Source organism: Lactuca serriola, chromosome 4 (assembly GCF_051521515.1).
Source record: "Lactuca serriola cultivar US96UC23 chromosome 4, Lser_US96UC23_V15, whole genome shotgun sequence".
Taxonomy (NCBI): domain Eukaryota; kingdom Viridiplantae; phylum Streptophyta; class Magnoliopsida; order Asterales; family Asteraceae; genus Lactuca; species Lactuca serriola.
Window position 1 is genome coordinate 130,832,616 of NC_136411.1, and position 22,917 is coordinate 130,855,532.

The following is a 22,917-nucleotide window of genomic DNA, read 5'->3' on the forward strand; positions in this document are numbered from 1 at the left end:
TGGCGGCCTTGATAAACCCAAATAGATTAGGTATCTTCGCTTAGATAGCAGTCACAACCTCAGAAGAAATCAATGCCCTAATCTCATCATCAAACAACCCCGTCCTATCCTAGCCACTCAACCTAGATCCTGTCTCGAATCTCCTCGTTACCACCATACTGAAAATAAATCATAAAATATCAGATGAGGCACATTTCATACCATATGATCTATTCTAAACAACAAACCTTAGCGGTTGTGACTTACCTGCTACACATACGAGTCCCGTGCTTCCAGTAGTACCAACCCATACTACCTTCCGCACCTACCCGTATTTGTCGTAGAAGATCATCATAATGACTTTATCAACACACACTAGAATATGCATACATCCTATTCTCACTCCATAAAGAAAGTCTAAACATTCCTCAGCTGGCCGACTGCCCACACATAACTCATCCATGAAACTTCCACCAACCCTACAGCACTTGTGTATGCTAATCATACATAACACTGGATCATATAGACAGTTGAATACTTGATTCTACCCTAATCCCTTCTTCAAACAAGAACATGAAATAAGGCTAAACCAAACATTCTCAGGCTATAGAATCTTAGTTATGTACAACTATGATGCATCTCTAAGCAACTACAATAATGATGTCAATTCATACAATAAAGAATCCTACACTATTAGGCATCAATTATCAGGCAATTCTATCATGCAATTCCTGAAGATCCCTAGCCTACCACTAGCATGTTGTTCTAACATAAACATAATATCAATAATAGTATGGGTAACCTGGGGTAGAATTTATTGCTCTAGTTGATAGTACACATCACATCCTTCCTTATTTACACTTGAAAACAATTTTGAAAAACAGTTTAGAAACTCTTGCAGTTCCCTAGTTTGAGTTTGGATTCACATGAATGTTTATCCAATTTTGTCAAACCAAGACTTTGATACCAACTTGTAACACTCCAAAAATCATAATTAGTTTAAAATTTTCAAAATCAACCATTAATCAACATTGTTTACAAAATGAGTCATTCTGTCAAAAGCATTATTTCAAATTAGAGTTTTTTCCAAGACCTGATAACATAAAACAGGAAGTTGTGTATAATCACGCCTTTGTCTTCTTACGATCCTCAGAAGTACCTAAAATGATAAACTAAAACTATAAGCCAAATCTCAGTGAGTTCCTTAAAAGTACGAGCACATCACATAATAGACAAGCATACAAAAATAAGCAGGCATCCTAATTGGACGCCTAGTAGGTCCTATAACCTATCTTGACCACTCTACACGCCTTCGACATGATTGGACCGCCTTGCAGGGCCTACGGCCTATCCGGACTGCTCCATGGGTCGCCTCGTAGGGCCTACAGCCTATCCGTTCGTCCCTGGGTATCTTGGCCTATAGAACAAAGCATGACCGCCTCAACCCAACACAACATATCGACATATGCAACAAATAAACAAAAATACAAAGTCAACAAATACATATAATCATACATATCTATTGAAGAACTACAAATTATCATATGACTATCTTGACCATGATAAATAATCTCATGGGTCGACATTAGTGCCTTCGACCCAGGGGTACAGTGAGGAAAACTCACATCTCAGTTTGAATGCAAGATGACTATATCTCGGTCCTGAAAATCGGCTCAACAATCACCTAACCAAAACCAAGGACCTAATCTCAATTAAGCAACTCAAAATACCTAAAATACCCCTAGGTGAACTTTTTCAAAACTCTCGTCAAAGGTCAGTGTCAACGAGTCAACTTGATCCACTCAGCTGAGTACGCAGGGAGTACTCAGCTCCTACGCTGGGCGTACTCAGGCTTTGACTGGAGTCGGGTAGTTGACCCCATACGTACGGCGTACACTGGGTTACGCACGACATACACATAAAATCCTTTTTCCTCAATAAGAGCTTAATGCATTAAGCTCTCATGTCCAAATTTCATATCCAAGGCCAAAATACCACTAAGAGTCATAAATTTTCCAACTTTATGACTTCGCATCCCCATTAAGTGCTTAATACACAAATACCAACTTCTTAACACCTTCAAACCTTCTAGAGCATGCATGGGGAAGAAATAAGCATCAAGACCACATTTTTATGACTCGATACTCCTCATTGGGTCTGAAAGGATGACTTATTTGATTAAGAGCATGCCATGCTCAAGAATCATCATAGTTGGGACCCAAAATGCCCTAAATGAAAAATAAATACCTAGATCTATATGTAACACCCAAAAATTCAAGCCAAATTTAAACTATTCCAAAAAACTTAAAACCATTTAACATTACATAGTTTGTTTTCAAAATACTAATTACCAGAGTATCCCAGTATCAAATCATAAAAGTCATAACAGTAGGAGGAGCGGTACGATTATGCCTTCGCCCTCCCATGATCACCAGAGGTACCTGAAACAACAACTGAAACTGTAAGCCTGAAAGCTTAGTGAGCTACCCCCAAAATACCAACCTCATAACCATATCATATAATCATATAAGCAAACATCATGCATAATGAGCCTTCAGCCTGACTGGACTGCCTCGTAGGCCTTCAATCTATCTGGACCGCTCTCCGCGCCTTCGGCATGTCTAACTGCCTCGCAGGGCCTACAGCCTATCCGAAACGCTCGTCGAGACTTCGGTCTAACTAGCATACCCTCTTGGGTCTGTAGTATATCCGGACCGCCCTGGGTATGTTGGCCTTCAGCACAAAGCAGGACCGCCTCAACCCAACCCCCGATCAAACAAACATGTGCACATACATATCATATGCTATCATAATAACAGTCAAATCGATATAGCAGACCAAATAGCATAGCAACATCCTATAACCAGGACATCGACCTCTCCAGGTCACTAACATAACATAATCCTATAACTAGGATACCGACCAAACCAGGTCACTAAGCATAAGCATATCACCATCCTAACTACCAGGATGCAACACAATAAACATATCATGTAATTATCAGGATACGAATCCATAAAGGGCCGGCCTTGGTGCCTTAGACCCTGTTGATATAGTAAGGATAACTCACCTGGCATTGTTGAAGTCCCGTAGATAAAACTCCAGCTGCTGGCTGACAGATTCTCGAACTATCAACATCAAACAATACCCAATTAATAATCGGGTTCCAAGCCCCAGGTCCAAATGACACTCCAAAGACCCAAAAGTCAAGTAATGGGCCAAAGCCCAACATATGGCCCAATTTTCCAAATTGGGCCCAAACCTTTATAAGGTCTTACCATAAGGCCCAACCATTTAGTCCATTCCAACATTCAACATTCTAACGGTCCAATATCACATAATCATAAAGGCCCAAACTATAGCCCATATATGGCCTAATTTTTCAAATTGGGCCCAAACCCTCATATGGGCCTTACCCTAAGCCCATCAACATATTCAAGTCCATATGATTATTCTTGGATAGCCCATTAATAATCCAATCATCAAGCCCTAATAGAAAGGCCCTACAATAAACACAAGTGAAATTAGGGTTTTCACATGAAATGACGATTAGGGTTAAATGTTTCTCACTTAACCCATTTAAGACTTAATCCATTAAGTCCATCATTCATCTAAATAAGTCATATGGGGTGATTGGGCTTAATCACACAATTCCATTCCAATGGCCCAAAAGTGGGTCCCAATAAGTCCAAGCCCATAAATCCAATATTAGGGTTTTCTAAACCCTAATTAGGGTTTCCAACCCCATCTTAGCCCAATAGGCCCAATTGATATGTCTTTTGATCAATTAAGGTTCATTATACTCATTAGGGTTTCACTAGGCCCATTAGTCATATGTTTGGGCTTTTAGGTCCATTAAGTGTAACATCCCAAAATTCAAGCCCAAAATTTTCATTTTTGATTAATTAATTCGTAAAACATTCATTAGGAAATATTATATAAAGACGTCATCTCAAAACCAATTATCATGTTTGAAACCCACAACCATGAACAAATGTCATATCATAGTACAATCCTAGAAAAACACCGTGCGGAAATCATATGTGAGTGTGTGTGATGCCATTCTACGCCGCTGGCTCCTTCCCCTTGGATTAAGAGGTACCTGAAACCAAAAACTGAAACCGTAAGCACAAAGCTTAGTGAGTTTCCCCATCATACCACATACCATACAATATCATAGGTATCTTTCAACCGGTAATCATCATCGGTATCTTTCAACCGGTAAACATCATCGGTATCTTTCAACCGATAATCGCCATCGGTATCTTTCAACCGGTAATCGTCATCGGTATCTTTCAACCGATAATTGGGGACTGTTCCACCCCCTACTACTAGCATACAATAGCAAGATATAATCACACATTCAGACATATTCGGGTACTGACCTACCCCTTGGTCCTAAGGACCACTATCAGGGAAACTATCCCTATCATGTAACATATCATACATATATAGCTCATAACTAAATGCAAACCAGGCCAAGATAAATTATCACAAAGACAATTATCTTCTAAGTACTCCTCAATGGTGGGCCAGCATTGTGGCCTTAGACCCACCCCTACTAGAAGGTAACTCACCTCGTATCTGCTGAACTGTGCGGGAATCCTCTGACTGCTGCCACTGCTGCTCCAGATATCCACTGGCTAAAATTCCCACAAAAAACTTAGTCAGAAACTGACATCTACCCTTAGGGTAAAATGACCATTTTACCCCTTGACCAAATCAAAGTCAAAGTCAAAGTCAACTTCCAGTTGACCTGACTCGCCGAGTTGACTCGTCAACTCGGCGAGTCCCTATCCTTCCATCGGACCTCATACCCGTCTCTACTCGTCGAGTTAGGCGATGACTCAACGAGTTTTCCTTATAAATGAACACCGACTGAATCCCCATCCGACTCGCCGAGTTGTATGAACAACTCGTCGAGTTCATCATCAACTGATACTCATGTCCTGACTTGACTCGCCGAGTTGTATGAACAACTCGTCGAGTTACTCTTCATCTTATGAACACGTTCTATCCTCGACTCGCCGAGTTGATGAACAACTCGCCGAGTTCCATGAAGATTGTCTTGGACTCGCCGAGTCCGTTCATGCACTCGCCGAGTACCATGAATTCCCATAACACTTTGCTTAGTCCAGAACGTTGGGTCACTCCCCGGGACTCCTAAAACCCTTCCACACTCAACTGGTCCTTATGACCCTCACTGATATGGGACCAAAACCCTTGGACTCGCCGAGTCCAGGAATGGACTCGTTGATTCTATCACATTCCTTACTAAGAACTTCGATTTCTGATGTACAACACTTAACCAAATGATAGATCTTGGCCCCCAAACTCGATCTAGCACGTAAAGTTACAAACTTTACGTGCATGCATGGGACAATAGAGCTAAAAAGGCTCTAAAATGGTTCTTTTGTTGCATGGGGCCTTCCTTGGTGCAAAAAGCAACCTAAATCTGACTTGTGGCTCATAAAATGACATGATACAGAAGTCCAAACCCCCAACCATGTTTGCAAACATGGTTGGCCACCAAAAATGGCTTATAAAAGCCCTAAATCACCCCAAAGAGGGATCTAACAAAAGAATGAACAAGGTTCAGACTTTATACCTTCCAAAGACTGCAAAAGGTGAACCAAACTCGAATCCTTCAGTCCCCTCTTGATCCTTCTATGCTCTTCCTTCTTCCTTGAGATCAAAACTCACAAGAATCACTCAAAAGGCCTTAGATCTTCACAAAACGGCTAGGGTTTGCTATGAGGAGTGTTTGGGAGCATAAAGAGGGAAAGGAGGCTGCATAAGGTCGTTTAAATAGGGTGCAAACCTCTGGATTAGGGTTTTTGTCCAAACAGCGGCTACTCGCCGAGTCCGCAGCTTAAACCCCGCGCCTCATCCCGCTTCTACTCGGCGAGTCAGTCCTTCGACTCACCGAGTCCAAGGCCAAAAATGCAAAAATAAATGGAGATTTAATAACAGAATACATACCAAGAACCAAGTGCTACATTAAGCTTCATTGGGCCCATTAGGGTTTATTAAGCCCATTAAGCCTCATTGGGCCCATTAGGGTTTATTAATCCCATTAAGCCTCATTGGGCCCATTAGGGTTTCTTAGTCCCTTGTCGAAACATCCAAACGAGTCAAAACACAATCAAAGCACACCGCCACCCAACACGGCGGTTGGTGGCGGCAACCACCACCTCACGGTGGTGGTTTTTAGTTTTCCTTTCATTATTCCAGTTTGTAATTACACTTTACAATGCCAAAACTCAAATAAACACACACACCTACTAACACACACATACACACGATGGTGCATGGTGGCAGCCACCACCTCACGGTGGTGGTGGTGGCGGTTCTTGGTTTTCCAGCCAAATAAACTACACACACAACACACACTACATCAGAAACAAACACCCACACATTTCTTGCTTGCAATGGATTCAGCCACCTTCCTGGTGGCATTTGGCGGCGACAGCGGCTGTCTCACAATGGCAGCCACCACCTCACGGTGGTGGCAGTGGTCTCTTTTGGTTTCCAAACACGCAGCTACACAGACCAACAACTAGAACATACATGTGCACTCTTTTGATCGAACACGAGCCCAGCCATCCCATCTAGTGGCGTAAAACAACGATGGTGGTGTGAAATGATGGCAGCAGTGGCGACCATGGTGATGCGGTGAGACAACACGATGACTTCTTGGTGATTTTTATGGCTTCACAGTGGCGGCAGAAGTCGTAGAAGAAGGCAGTTGCAATGGAGAATGGAGGCTGCGCCTCCACCGGAGTACAAATTCGATAGCAGCAGCACTAAGTGGTTCGACGACCCACTAAACCGACGTCACTTGACTTCCTCGCCGCTGTCATGGCTTCCCCGAATGTTGGCTTCGATCGGCGACACCGGTTGGCAGGGAGGCTGCCGGACATGGCAGCAATGGAAGTGGCGGCTGTTGAAAATGAGAGGGAGGTATAAGGGTGGCGGCTATAGTATGTTGCTAGGTTTAGGGTTAGGACAAGGGGAGTGACGGGTTATAAGTCCCGCACACTTCTCAAACATTGGCCCATATTGTAACTTTCAGTCCCTCCTCATTTATTCTTTTCAATTCAAATCCCAACATTTACCATTTGGCCATTGCTCTCATAATTCTTTTCAATATAAATCCAAGAGTTACAAAACAATCCCTCCTCTACAAAGGATTCTCAATTAAGATCCAAAAATTACCATTTCCACCCTGGCTTCAAGAATCTTTCCCAGAATAAGTCCGATACTTACTCTTTAACCCTCAAAAATCAAAAGTATATCATTTGGCACCCCGAAACCAACACCCCACTAATTATTATTCGATCTTGGGCTATAATAATATAAAATAATCATAATAATTACTCCCTGGGGTTCCCGATTTATTATTTAATTACTTTATTTAAATGGGATGTTACACTATAAGATAAGATGATCACACTATGAGCTTTTTACCTCCTAGATGTTGCTAGCAAGGAGAGAATCCCAGATCCAAGTTTCTTCCAAGCTCCAAGGTCTTCCCACCACCTTCTTCTTCTTCTTCAAGAATACCACCAAAACACAAAAATGAGCTCCATATGCACTCTTCTCACTTAGGGTTAGCTAGAGGGACATTTTCTCAGGTGGAGGATGATGAGGTGAAGGTCATGGGCCATAAAGGGGATTATATAGGGTGCAAAACGCTTAAACTAGGGTTTTGGTCTGAACAGCGTACACACGGCGTACCTTGCCAAGTACGCCTGACATACGTGTCCTAGACCGCCTCCTCATGCATGAGTACGCCATGCGTACACCCCGAGTACACATGGCGTATGGACCAAAATGCCACCCCTTTATTAAAATTTAGGGTAAAAAGTGTACCTTCTTGGAACAGGTGTTACAATGCTAGATTCCGAGCGAGAAGGCGAATCGGGAACATGTGTTTCCTTTGTCACCAAGCTAGTGCTTGCAAGCTATTTCATGTGCAAATGCTCCAGAAGAGTAACCGTTTTACCTCCTAGGTTTTCCAAAGGTCGTTCCCTTAATTTGTTCCAATGAGAACTCAACTGCCAACCCAGCATGGTCTCTTCAGGATCTAACCATTTCATAAAATTCTTAGATAAGAGATTAGTGATGATTCATTCTTCGAGCGTTAACTCCATAGTGGGATCATGAGCCATATCATAAGAAATTTCGTAAGTCATGGGCCCAGGAAAAGAAGATGAACGGATAAAAAAGAACTCATCCTACCAATATTTGATAGAAGTTAGAAGAACATCGCAAATTTTTACTAAAACATGGCGGAGAGACAAAGACAACCAATTATCAGTGGACATGGTCACATAAAAATGAGAAAATACCATGAGGGTAGGAATGATATCTAGAGTAGAACATATCATGACAAAACATATCATCTTTCGGAATCCATGCGGAGTAATTTGTGTGATGTGAAGGCAGTAATAATCTAACACCACCCTTAGGAAATCGAAGATTAGCAACCGAAGACCAGACTTGAATAAAGGAAACACATGTTCCCAATATGGATGCTAGAAATGGTAATTCCTAGTTCCGAAAAGCAATGTTGAAATTGAGGATCGGCATCGTACTTCTTCGTTATGTCAGCGAAACTTTTGAGGGTGAGTTTGGACATCACAATATGGATGCTAGAAATGCCTTTGTTGGCCATAAGTAGATTTAATCGCTAGCAAAAAATAAAGGAGAAAGGTTAATCCAAGAGAGAGAAATGAAAGAAATAGTAGAAGAAGAGGCAATGCGTATTGAAGTAGATAAAGGGTTCATTTATAGAATAGAGAAAACAACGGTTATATACTATTGCACTCTTAAATTAAAAAGATCTGAAGATATGGTTATATAGGTAATGATGAACGTTATAGTCGTCGAATCGTTATATCAAATTCAAAATTTAGGTGGCTATCCTTATCCACTTAACGGTTACGTCGTTGAGATGAAAAATTTAAATTATTACTTTCGAATATAGTAATAATCCAAATGGGGGGCTTAATAGGGTATACAACTCAAACTTAGGTTTATACCCTCACTAGATCGAACCATATGGATATACCAAACCATACGAATACACCGAACAATGTCCATATTTCAAACCACACATCTATCTTGAACATTGAAGATAACGACTAAGGTACAAAATGTCATCGTAAACAAGTACCAAGGAGCATTGAAACTCACAATATAGTCTTTATAATGATTGATACTTGACAAATCCTTAGATACACGAGAAACAGCTGGCAAACGGTTATAAAGGACATATTAATGTACTTTCAGTATCCAAAACCATTAATGCGATATGAAATTCGACCTGCTTGGTAGAGGAAGAACCTACCACCCTCACATCGAATATAAATCGTCATCCAGACCATTTAACAAGCTACGATATCACCCAAAGAAATGCATTAAGAATTACGATATGTTCCTCAAATATATCTATGACTTTATCATTGGAGTGTTGGCCAGGGAGCTCCTCGTGGTCATTGGCTCATGACTTGTTTGTGTCTCCGGGTTTCGTTATCTCTGAAGATCAGCTCTCTACTATAACCCATGGGAGGTGAACCTAGAGACACATCATTATCATTGAAATTCCGATTACATAAAAGCTAATCACAATCTAATCTCAAAAAAGGACTTAAACTAGTTTAATATTTTCAACTGTTGAATTATGTGGTTTAATATCAATAATCAAATTTATAATTCTATATCCTTTTATTGTATTTATTTTAATTTATGGGGTTGTTTTGGATTTTTTTTTTTTTATATTTGTGTTTATGTTAAGTTTTTGTGCAGGAGGACTAAATCTATAAAGATGTTGTTTTAAGTGGGTTGCGGCACACTTATGTCCAAATTTTAGAAGGAACATGTGGGTCATACCCGATTTGGTTTAAGTCTGGTTTTATCCGTGATTGATCCATTCTGTAACCCAGTTGTATATATAGTCTTATGTATGTGTTCCTAAAGTAATAATACACACTTTACACATACTAAGCTCTCATTCTATCTTGTCTTTTGTATAGATAGATTAGGGTTCTTCGTCGTTTTAGGTTTTCTTTATTGTTGTTAATCTACTTTCTTTTGAGTGTAGGCTAGATGAGTTGTAATGAGGATCGTTGTTTAGAGAAGAGTGTTTATATAGTGAGGTTTACGATGTAAGTATTTATGAAAACCAACTAGTTCTTAATGAAAAGAACAGTTGAAGTTGTGCAAATCTTTTTTGTTGATGTGTTTGCATTTGTTTTGACAACTTTTAACAACATTAACAAATTTAATATCTCACAAATATTACATAAATATAATCATCACAATACAAATTTTAAAATACCTAATAAACTAATCTATATCATAACATAAATAATTAGAAAAGTATATATATTTGTAATCTTATTTTAAGATGTAAACAATAATTTTATAACAAACTTTCTATTTGAAGTAAAATATAATATTCTAATATAATTTCAAAATCATATAATATTAATAAGACAAAACTATAAAATTGGTCTATCTGATAGGGTCCAAAAAGTTTTCAACTTGCATGGATGGTCCAAAATCAAGGTTTTCCTTTAGTTTTGGTCTTAAAATTAAGAAACTTTTGTGGTTTTGGTCCATGACGCACTTGAATTGACTGTTTTGCCCTTTAAATTTGTTTTTTGTATTTTTGTTTACATTTTCTGTTTGTAAATATTAATAAAAAAAGACCCACCCCATAACTACACCCCTGGTCCCCCCATCTTCTTCTTCCTTACCCCCTTTCTCACACGCACACACACATATATACAGAGTGTTGTATGCATCACAAGAACCCACCCTCCATTTCACCTGAATCCAAATAAATAGAGACACACCTAAAGTTTATCATTTTGATTTTGAGAATATCGATTGTTCCCAAATACTTTGAAAGTCAATTGTTTCTAGTTCATTTTAGAAAATAGATAAATCGATCGGAAACCATAATTGATTTGACTGGACGAGAGACGAAGATGAGGGAGGTAGTCTCCGGTGGTAGATGGAGGCGGTTCACAGTGGACTTCTCGGACGACGCTAATCATCCGGATGATGAAGAATTGATGTGTTCCAGATTAATGGTACATGAAGATATAGGGTTATAGATTTGCATACACCAAATAAGGGAGATAGGGTCTTGTTTGGGTTTGATTTCTCAGCTCTTCTAAATCGAGAGGTACAATACCGCCCAATACATGTCCACCCTCATGTTTCCTCCATATTCAACATCAAACTGCATTCTCTTCCTCCTGTATTCGTCGGAAAATCTCACCGGAGACGAACTCCCTGCTCAACTCTCTATTTTGGGAAAAATTAAGGGAAGTAAATAAGAAAGATACAGATGCAGTCGACATTACCATTGGTGTGAAAAAATCGTTTGTGTTGTGAGTTTTAGGATATAGATTTTGTATGGTGGATTTATAAGCGGAGATTTAGGGATGAATACGTATCGGTGAATTGAAACTCAAAATGAGGGAACACCACCACCTTTAATTGCAATAACAGGGAAGAGGGAAAACTAATCTAGGGCTTGGGAGAAACACATGATATATATATATATATATATATATATATATATATATATATATATATATATATATATTAAAAACTGGGGTGTTTGTGTTTGATCACTGAAGAATAGGAGTTGGTTCTTGAAGGTGGGCAAAAGAAATTGGAGAACCATGTATTTGGGGGGTTTCCTTATGCGTGTAATCTGTAGCAAAAAATCGAGTTTTTTTTTCTTTTTGATTTGCAGGCGAAGAAGAAGAATCAAAAGAATAAGAAGAAGAAGAAGAAGAAGAAGAAGAAGGGAGAAGGGGTACAGTGGGTGGAGTCATAGAGAGGGGTAGTGTGATATATAATAATAATAATAATAATAATAATAATAATAATAATAATAATAATAATAATAATAATAATAATAATTTTTAAATACTAAACTAAATAAAAAAATAGAAAAAAATAATAAGGGTAAATAGACATTTCAACATTTTCAGGACTAAAATCAAAGTAAATTCCTGATTTTGGACCTTCAATTCAAATCGAAATTTTTTTGGACCATATCCACACTTTTTGTGAGACCACATGGACTAATTTTGTAGTTTTGTCTATTAATGATTAGAATATAAATATTAAAAAAAATTTAAATGGTTCTCCAATCGGTTAAGTGGGCCTATGTAACACATATACCATAAACATAAAATACTAACAATTTTTTAAAGCAAATCTTAAATCCCGTCTCATTACCATTTTCTATGGCCAATACTAGTCCTACAACTTTTATGTGCAGTTTTTACGGTTAGATTCTTGAGTAGGATGGGTAGCGGATAGGGGTGAAAACGAGCTGAGCCGAGTCCGAGCCTGGTCAGGCTCGGCTCGGGCTCGTTTAAGTTATACTAGGCTCGAGCTCGAGCTCGGCTCGATTCGAACTTTCTTTTACTGAGCTCGGCTCGAGCTCGTAAAGAATTATATAAGCTCGTCTCGGGCTCGGGCTCGACTCGTTTGTCGTTTGATGTGCCTAAATAAACTTAAGCTCGGCTCAAGCTCGTTAAGAAGCTCGTTTACTAATACCCGAAATCCATAATTTCCTAAATATGTTTTTATTTTAATATAAGAAAATAATAATAAGTTATATTATATAAAGGCTCGTTTTGGCTCGTGAGCCTTATCGAGCTTAGTGACATAGGCTCGAGCTCGAGCTCGTTTAATAAACGAGCTTAATATTAAGCTCGAGCTCGGCTCGGGCTCGTTTAAAACCGGTTTCGAGTCGAGCTTTTAGCGAGCCGATCCCGAGTAGCTCGCGAGTAGCTTGGCTCGTTTGCACCCCTAGTAGCGGAGTCCCAAAAGGACGACTTAGCCTAAGGCGAGTCATTTCTTCTATAACCTCAAAAAAAAAATTGCAAAAATGGTCCCTGTAATATGTATTTTTTTTGGGGTTTTAGTTCAAACCACGACTTTTTTGGATTGGTGGTCATTTTGAGCTAATTTTGTTGCGTTTTTGGTCATTTTAAATAGTGAAATGACTGTAATGCCATTGAGTTATTTATTTTCCATTTTTCTTTCATTTATTTTTAAATCTAATACTAATTGATTTATTTTAATAATTAAAAAAATAAAAAGGGTCTCTTTCTTTCTTTCTCTCTCTCTCTCTCTCTCTCTCTCTCTCTCTCTCTTTCTCTCTCCCCTCTATCTCTCTCTCTCCAAAAAGTCAAAAAAACACACGATCCATCTTCTTCCCCAAATAATCTCTGCTAGCAAACAAAGCCATTCTCAAGCGCCTGGTTTCACAAACCAAGCGAAGTTCACCATCCCATGGGTTGTATTCATCTTCGAGGTATGTTTCCTCGTTATCTCCATACCTTTCTCGTGACAGAATTGTTAGATCAAAAAGAAACTTTCATGGGTTTGTTTCCAACAAACAGGGTTTATAAGTCGTTTATTGGTATGAGTTATTACAACACCTCTATTCCTCCTGTGATTTTGAGGAATATTATGGAAAAAAACCCTGGTTGGTACACCCTATACACTCCCTACCAGGCTAAAATTGCACAGGGAAGGCTCGAATCCCTGCTTAATTTCCAAACCATGGTAACAGATCTTACTGGTTTACCCATGGTAAATGCTTCATTACTTGATGAAGGAACAATAGCTGCAGAAGCCATGGCAATGTACAATAACATCTGGAAGAATAAGAAGAAAACATTCATCATCGCAAGCAATTGACACCTACCGCTCGACTCTGCCCCCTTTCCTCTTGTCGGCTGATGGACTCATATCAACTTCTACCTTTACCCACAAACTTAGATAGCAAAGGAGAAAGCTAAAGAGTCAACGATGATGAAGCTGTTGTTGGAGTTTCCCACCGGATTAGATCATCTGAAGAAGAATCGTTGAAGTCGACACCTTTCTGATGAACGAGAGATAGAGAAGACGAAGAATGTTGATTTCGTTTTTGGAGGATTAGGTAATGACAAGGGCTGATTTCGTTTTTGGAGGAGAGAGAGAGAGAGAGAGAGAGAGAGAGAGAGAGAGAGAGCAGGTAGACCCTATATTTTTAATTAATAAAACATTAAATTAAATAGAAAAACAATATATATATATATATATATATATATATATATATATATATATATATCAAAAGGACATTACAGTCATTTCACTGTTCAGTGGGACCAAAAAACTCAACGAAACTACTTCAAAATGACCATCAATCCAAAATGTCATGTTTTGAACTAAAACCCCAAAAAATGCATATCATAGGGACCATTTTTGCAATTTTGTATAAAAAAAATTAAGAAAGTAGCTAGGTTGATAGATAAACCGTTAAAATATGAGGTGGGGAAAAGTTATGAATAACAAAAATACTTGAATTCAGCGGTTAAGACCGAACCAGAAAATATTAGGACGAGTTTTGGAAGCCTTCTCCCCACTTCGTATGTTTGTTTTGTCTTAAAAATCATTGGTGTTGGTGTTTTGTGATTGAAGAAATATACCACGAAAATGGATGAGAAATTGTTATTTTACATGAATTTAAAGTTTATTTTTAATGAACGTGTAATTCATGGGCTAAAAAGGTTACATAAAATTTTAATATGGACAAAAAATAGTATATAAAAATTGTATTGTTATGACGCGGCCATTTCACATTTTCTTTTTCAATAAATCAAGAAAAAGATAAACTATGAGTATAAAATGTCTAAAGAACCCTCGTAAGTTTAGGGATCACTGAATGGGAATACTTGTTATGGAGGCAAGGGTAATCTGGAAATTTTGATTGCAGAAAATTACAGGAAAATACCAAGTCAAATAGTCAAATAGTCAAAAAGAGATCCATCATTCACCCCACCCTATTCCACACGGCTACTGACCAGACTTCCAATTTCCACGAGTCCGACGAATACTATCTTATATGAGGGCTGGAGGAGATTCTATTTTCTTCATTATAATCATATCTCTTCCTTATTCAATCACCGCCGGCGACCACCGGCAATGGCCACCACTCGCCACCTCTCTATCCTCTCTTTTTTCACTCTAATCCTATTGGTTCATGCCAGATTAAATCTCCACCCAACTGACCATGAAGCTCTGTTGGAAGTCTACAAAGATTTGGGTGTTTCAAGCGGCACAGACAACATTTGCAACGCCGCCGGAGTATTCTGCGAGCGGAGGATCTCCAACAACTCATATGTCCTCCGGGTAACCCGTATTGTTTTCAAGCCTCGCCGCTTGAGAGGCTCTATTTCTCCGGCAATTGGGAAGCTCTCGGAGCTTAAAGAGCTCTCTATACCAAACAACCATCTTGTGGACCAAATCCCAACTCAAATCACCGATTGCCGGAAACTGGAAGTTCTCGACCTTCATAGCAATAGGCTGTCAGGGAAAGTCCCCGCCGGGTTGTCTTCCCTAGTCCGTCTCCGGGTTCTAGATCTGTCCTCTAATAAGTTCTCCGGCGATCTGGATTTCTTGAAGTATTTCCCCAATCTTGAAAAGCTTTCCCTTGCCAATAACATGTTCGTCGGAAAAGTACCAGCCTCCTTGAGGTCTTTCAGAAACCTCCGATTCTTCAACATCTCCGGCAATAGTTTCTTGGAAGGCCCAATGCCGACAATGAAGCAATTCGAATCTCCATCGGAGGAGTTACAAAACGGAAACAAGAACCTCGTTCCTAGACGTTATGTCTTTGCGGAATCAAACAACACTTCTTCACCGGTAAGAAATCAAACGACAAACAGCGGTTCTAGATTTGATGATCTCCAAGCTCCGGCGCCAGCTCCGACATATGAGCCAAGCAAAAAACATAAGAGCAAGACGAAGAAAATCATACGTTGGGCACTTGGGTTTTTAGCAGGAGTCATAGCAGGAATTATATGCGGAACCATCGTGTCAATACTCTTTAAAATGATTCTGAATAAGATCAAAGGCACACCGAATGATTCCGGGCCTGCCATTTTCAGTCAACTTATTAAAGCCGAAGAACTCGCTTTTCTTGAGAAAGACGACGGAGTTGCATCCCTACAAATCATCGGAAAAGGTGGTTGTGGAGAAGTATACAAGTGCGAATTGCCAGAAAGCAAAGTCAAAACAATTGCCATTAAGAAGATCATACAACCTCCAAAGGATGCCACAGAGCTCGCCGAAGAAGACACAAAGCTTCTCAACAAGAAAATGCGACAAATCAAATCAGAAATCCAAACCGTCGGCCAAATCAGACACCGGAATTTACTTCCATTATTAGCTCATGTTTCCCGGCCAAATTGTCACTACCTAGTGTACGAATTCATGAAGAACGGCAGTTTACAAGACATTTTACAACAAGTCAAAGAAGGTAGCCGGGAACTCGATTGGCCCGCGAGACACAGGGTGGCGCTCGGAGTAGCTGCCGGACTGGAGTATCTTCACATGAGTCACACTCCTCGTATAGTTCACAGAGATTTAAAACCAGCCAATGTCCTTCTTGACGACGACATGGAAGCTCGGATAGCTGATTTTGGGCTTGCGAAATCAATCCCAGATGCCGATACTCACATGACGAGCTCAAATGTCGCCGGAACTTTAGGATACATCGCGCCGGAGTATCACCAGACTATGAAATTTACCGATAAATGTGATATCTACAGTTTTGGGATATTGTTGGCAGTTCTGGTGATGGGGAAGCTTCCTTCGGATGAGTTTTTCCAGCGGACATCTGAGATGAGTTTGGTGAAATGGATGAGAAATGTGATTACTTCTGAGGATCCAAAACAAGCGATTGATTCGAAGCTTTTGGGGAATGGTTATGAGGAACAGATGCTTCTTGTTCTTAAGATTGCTTGCTTCTGTACCATGGATAATCCGAAAGAAAGGCCCAACAGTAAAAATGCCAGGTTGATGTTGGCTCAGATTAATCATTAAGTAACCAGTGTGGAAATTAGCATCAACATGTGTTAGTTTTTATATCAAGTGTTTATAATTATATATAGTTGTTTCATGTACCAAAAATTGTATTAATTTTTATAGTAAATGTTTTAAATATTTCCATGTGAGGAAATATGTAACAAGTTTTATATCAAATGAATAATTTTCTCTAAAAGTTTGATATCTAAAATGGATCTCAAATATGTATGTATGAATCCTTAAAAAGATTTATATCAAATCGATCTTTTTTCTCATAAAGATTTTGTTTTCTTTGGTAAACAAAGCAAGGAAGACTTGGTAAAAGTCGTCTTTCTTCTAAAGTCATTCTATCATAATTATGAGGATATTAATTGTAAGGCCACCGTTGACCCACAACAACGAAGTGAAAACACACCACTTGCTGATTAACAATCATCTCATAATCCGTTCCGTTTCCTCGCATTAGTGGAAAATATTTGGAAAGGGAAGCAATTTAATATCAAAATCCTCCTTAATAAAAGAAGGTTTTTTTTTGCCATATGTTAATTTCTCATGAGTTTTGACATTTGTTATTTTGTGGTATTTTTGAAATAAATATTATCCACTTGTCAATTTTTTATTTGCTTCAGTTTTTAAAATTAAAATCATATACTTATATATTTAAAGTATTAAATATCATATATATATATATATATATATATTAAATTGCAATAAATATGTTTTATTCCTTTCTTATTTTAAAAGTTGTACATTACAAAATATTTTATGTTTACACTTTAATTTAATATTTAATTTTTTTTTAAATAAACCCGTGTAATACACGGGTCTCACACCTAGTCATAATATATCACAAACTGACACATGAAAGATGCTTATGAACTTTTGACAATAATTAGAAACCTAAATCGGGTAGCAAATTTTTTGCATAAACTAATTTCCGGTGCAATTTTATGTTAAAATAGCTGATTTTCACACCATAAGCCATGAGCGGAGGCGCGTTTGCATGGATGGAGGTTCGAAGAAGGAAAACCCAAGAGTGCAAAAGAGCGGTGGAGACTACTTATTTCGTGTCAACCGTTCCAGATAACACGTGAAAATGTGAGCTAAGAAGGATCTTTTCAAGTTACGGGAGATTATCCGACATACTCACGGGACAACAGAAAGGTAAGAATGACAAAAACTATGCTTTCATCCGGTTCTTGGATGTTGTGAATACCGAACTGGAAATGAGACTTGTCGGCAAAGCTCTGAATGGAATGTTATTAGAGGTTAATCTGGCAAGATATGACAGAAAGGAAGTCCCTCACAATCACCCGACGGGTAGGAAACGAGATACTGGAAGGGTGGCTTGGGGCCAATGCATCCCCAACCGCCGACATCGAACTGGGGTTATCGGGACCACAAATCCTTCGCTGAGGTCACAAACCCGGACAAATCCCGACATCAAGCAACCCTTGGAAGCCATGATCTCCTCTCTCCTCCCCCTCCTCCCATTGTTTTGCGTCCAGACCTGGGTGAGTACAACTTGTGGAGGAAGACATCGTTGATTTGTGAAGCTAGGTCTCTTTCCCATCTTAGGCATCTCCCGAAACTATTGCTTATCAAAGAGGAGCCTAGCTTTGAGGTTAAGTATATCGGGGGACTTAATGTTCTCCTTGACTTTGGGTGCTCAAATTCTGCTAGACAGTTCATGGAAAACGAGGATAGATGGAAAGACAATCTGAAGTGGGTCAGGTGGAGAGACAAGTCGGGCCTTAGCATGGATAGGGTGGCATGGATTAGAATTGTTGGGCTCCCCCACAATCTCTGGGGGAGAAGAATTTCTCTGAAATTGCTAGTAGATATGGTGAGGTCATTGAAATTGCTAGTAGATATGGTAATGACACTCTTTTCTGGTTAGACCTGTGGTGCGGTTCTAAAACCCTGATATCATCCTTCCCTCGTTTATATGACCTGGATCGGAACAAGAAGTGCAAAGTGGCTGACAGAATAATGCTCGGCGGATTCTCATGGAATTGGTCCACAATACATTTCAGTGATGCTCAGGCCCATGAGCTGGCATCCTTGTTGTCTAGGATTAATTACTTTCAACCCTCTGCCTTGCGTGATCATTGGAAATGCAGGATATCCACCGATGGTGAATATTATGTGAATATGTTGTGGCATGCGATTGACATGACCTCTACTCCACCTAGTATTCGCTGCATAGACTGGATACATGAAGTTCCAACAAAAGTACTATGTTTTGTTTGGCGTGCTCACCTTAGTAGAATTCCGTTCGCCTGTGCTCTCCTAAGCAGGGGAGTGAACCTAGGTTCTTCTGTGTGCAGTTTTTACTCCAGTGAGGCAGAAGATGCTGATCATATTCTGGTGACGTGCGTGTTTGCGAAAGAAGTGTGGGAATGGACCCTTCGGTGGTGCAAAGTGGACATCCCCCAGGTTATTTCGATGGTTGAACTTATCTCCTCCGTTGGTAGCTGGAGTGGGAATCCTAAATAGAAGAAGGACTTAATTACAATTTGCTATGGAACCATATGGCTTATTTGGAAGGCGAGATGTGATAGGATCTTCAAACAGAGATGGATCTCCCCGGTCAAGGTTGCGGATAATGTTAAATCTTTATCCTTCACTTGGATAAAACATAGGAGAACTCATTGTCAGTATAAATGGGTTGATTAGTGTGTATGCCCTAGCATTTGTCGGTGATTTTACTCCTAATTTTTTTTATGTAAGTTCGTACTCTATTTGTACTTTGCGCCTTCTACGCTCCGTCTAGTTTCTTGCTAGACATGAGTTCCTTTAATATATATTTGTCGATTAAAAAAAATTAAAAAATTCGAAAGCAAACTAAAAGAATGGCAGATGAGAAGGGAAATTGATTGTGAAGTGGATTGAAAATGAGTTAGAAAAGGGAATGAATTACCATTGCGATTTTTCTCCAAATCATTTTATAACACACTAATTTATAACACGTGTGAACTACGGTTACAAATTTAATTAAATAAATTATTACAATATTAATTAAACTTTCATATTAAAAACTCAAAAATATTAATCAATTCTTTTAAATAAATTGTAATTTAAGAGATATTTTTTATTATATAAAATTATAATCTTTGATTTAAATAAATACATGAAATTATATAATCTTATAATATGTTTTAACTTTAATTTAACTTTTACTATGATGTTTTAATTTAATGTAATTAGAGTGAAAATTTTAATATTTAAAATTTGAAATGGAGAATTAATAGATTGACAAGTGACATGACATTAATTAGGGGACCTAATAGGATGACACATGACAAAAAGAAAATAAACCTATTCTTTTATTAGAATAGGGAGATAAGTGTTACAATGTGTAATTCTCATTACCTTCAAAGTGATACAATATACGGATATATACAATACATATAAAGACATGAGTTAAACCTAAGTGAGCTAAACACAATGGGCCACATAAATATAACACATACACATATAAATACGTCTAACAACCCCCTCTCCCCAGTCGGTACGGGAGGATGAGAACGGACGGTTGGATCTGAAGTCAAGAAACAACGATAAGGGTAGTCCTTTGGTGGAGATATTCACATACTAGGACGAAGATGGAACATGTAGAACCTAAACCTGACCCATGGCAACTTTATCTCAGACGAAGTGAATGTCATTATCGATGTGCTTCGAACGTTGATGTTGAACCCAGTTAGAGGATATGTATACAATGCTAACATTATCAAAATAAACTAGAGTAGCCATGAGAGGAGGATATTGTTGGGTTTTGAGCACTATAACACTCCTATGGTGCACATGCAACCCTAAATGCTTTGGATCTATGTTTTCTCTAATTATACATGCATTTTCAATTTTTCTAAAGCATTCTCCCTAACTAGCATACAATTGAACAATTGAACAGTTGAACAATACAACTAGTTAGATGACTTACCTCTTAGAAAGACTTGTAGTTCTTGACCTTTGAAAGCTTGAGCACCCTAAGTATGATGCCTCTAATGGTTCACAAACACCAATATGCAAGAGGAGGCTTGAGAGAATAAGTTACTTGGCACAAAATCAATATCAAACTTCTTAGAATGATGGTGTCAGCGATTTTTGTTTTAGGGGTGTGTTTTTATAGTGTTGCTAAGTTAGGGTTACATTCATGCAAACCCTAATGCTCCATGACCTTTCACATTCTTATGCTCCATGGGTTTAACCTCCATGGATTATCTCATTGGCTGGTTTAGCCCATCTAAACAATCACGGATCATTGACCCACACTATAAGAATCATTGATTTACATAATCAATCCCCATACATTTAATTAGTCTCTTTTGACCACAAAAATTAACTCCAAATTAGTTCTTAATCAATACTAATTAAATTATATGATTTCCTATTAATATATTATACTTATAATGTATTAATAAATTATAAATAAACTTATTCTCAAAAGTCCATCCTATCAAATTGCACTGGTGAAGGCAACCCAAAAGGACCATGCTACAATCGGGTCAAGTACATCCCAGTTATAGTTATAGGCTTAGACACCAAATCCAACAGTCTCCCACTTGGATAAGTGTAATAACTATAACTGCCAATGTGACTTCAGGATCCGACTTAGCAATCGTAAGCTTTCAAAATTCGTTGTCGAACACTGACCTAGTCAGTGACACATCCTTCTGTTCTCAAGATATCTATGCGGACAAACACATGGAACATAGTCATACTTATTGTCCTGCAATTTGTTTCCAGATTTCCGATTCGTCTAACATAGAACATAACTGAACACATCAATTTAGTTCTGACCGGGCCCGACACATAGTCAGAACAGAATCATCAAGGGGCCCAAGATATCGCTTTTAATCCTCTTAGGATAAAAGGAACATATAAAATTCGACATTATATGCTTGTACTAACTACTCATCAAATCATGCACAACGACACATTTTATAACATCAAGTTACTGATGCGTTTTCATGTCATCAATGCACAACCAACTCGTAGTCAAAAACTTATATATCTTGGTTTGAAAATTATATGATATTATCGTCTCACAATTACTCCTGATAAATTCCATAAAGTAATTCAGGTGAGCACGGGTTGAATCTGATACTCAAATCTTATTTCAAGAGCACTCATGAATTGTGTAACAAACTTTTGCTATGTCTAACACCTTAGGCAATCTACAAGCCAACTCATGACAGTCTACTTTCATTACCTACTTCCAAAGTATGATTGATTGTGGATGTTCTGAATAATTTTATTATTCTGGAATTCAAAACATGCAAAGTGAAACAATAATAAATAACTGACACAAGACAGTAACTTTGCTTATAAATGAAACTCCTTTTATTTAATCATCAAATTTCAATTACAATTTAGCTATTATAAGTTTCTATTTATCTAACCACTAAAACTAATATCTTCTATTAGCCCAATGCCCTTTGCATGTTGCAAGTGCTTAACCCTAGTCAGTCCCTTTGTAAGGGGATCTGTTGGGTTGTCCTCTGACGATATTCCCTTAACCACGAGGTGTCCTTCTTCTACTTGATGTCTTATGAAGTGGTACTTTCTCTCGATATGCCTGGATCTACCATGATCTCTCGGTTCCTTCGCTAAGGCAACCACCCCTTCATTATCGCAGAAAATCCCCATAGGCTCCTTTATGGATGGTATGACTCCAAGGTCTCCGATGAAGTTTTTCAACCATATCACCTCCTTTGATGATTCGCTTGATGCTATGTACTCTGATTCGTACATTGAATCAGCTATAGTCTCCTACTTGCAACTTTTCCATGTCACCGCTCCTCCATTTAGGGTAAACATCCAGCCCGACTGAGAGCGAAAATTATCTTTTTCGGTTTGAAAGTTGGCGTGATTATACCCTGTCACTCTCAAGTCATCACTGCCACCGAGGATAAGGATCTAATCCTTAGTTCTCCGTAGGTACTTAAAAATGTTCTTAACCGCTCTCAGTTCCTTGGCTAAGACAACCGCCCCTTTATTATCGTAGAAAATCCCCATAGGCTCCTTTATGGATGG

The 22,917-nt window shown here is 38.7% G+C and overlaps 1 protein-coding gene across 1 annotated transcript; it reads left to right on the forward strand.

The window, feature by feature from the left end:
• Positions 1-14,888: 14,888 nt before the first annotated feature.
• Positions 14,889-17,071, forward strand: LOC145102560 (leucine-rich repeat receptor-like serine/threonine/tyrosine-protein kinase SOBIR1). Its single transcript, XM_079039982.1, has one exon. It carries the CDS (start codon positions 14,992-14,994, stop codon positions 16,891-16,893), a length of 1,902 nt encoding a protein of 633 aa, XP_078896108.1. The 5' UTR covers positions 14,889-14,991; the 3' UTR covers positions 16,894-17,071.
• The last annotated feature ends 5,846 nt before the right edge of the window (positions 17,072-22,917 follow it).

Coding starts and splice junctions, on each gene's coding strand:
- LOC145102560 (XM_079039982.1), top strand. CDS start 14,992: ATGGCCACCACTCGCCACCTCTCTATCCTCTCTTTTTTCACTCTAATC.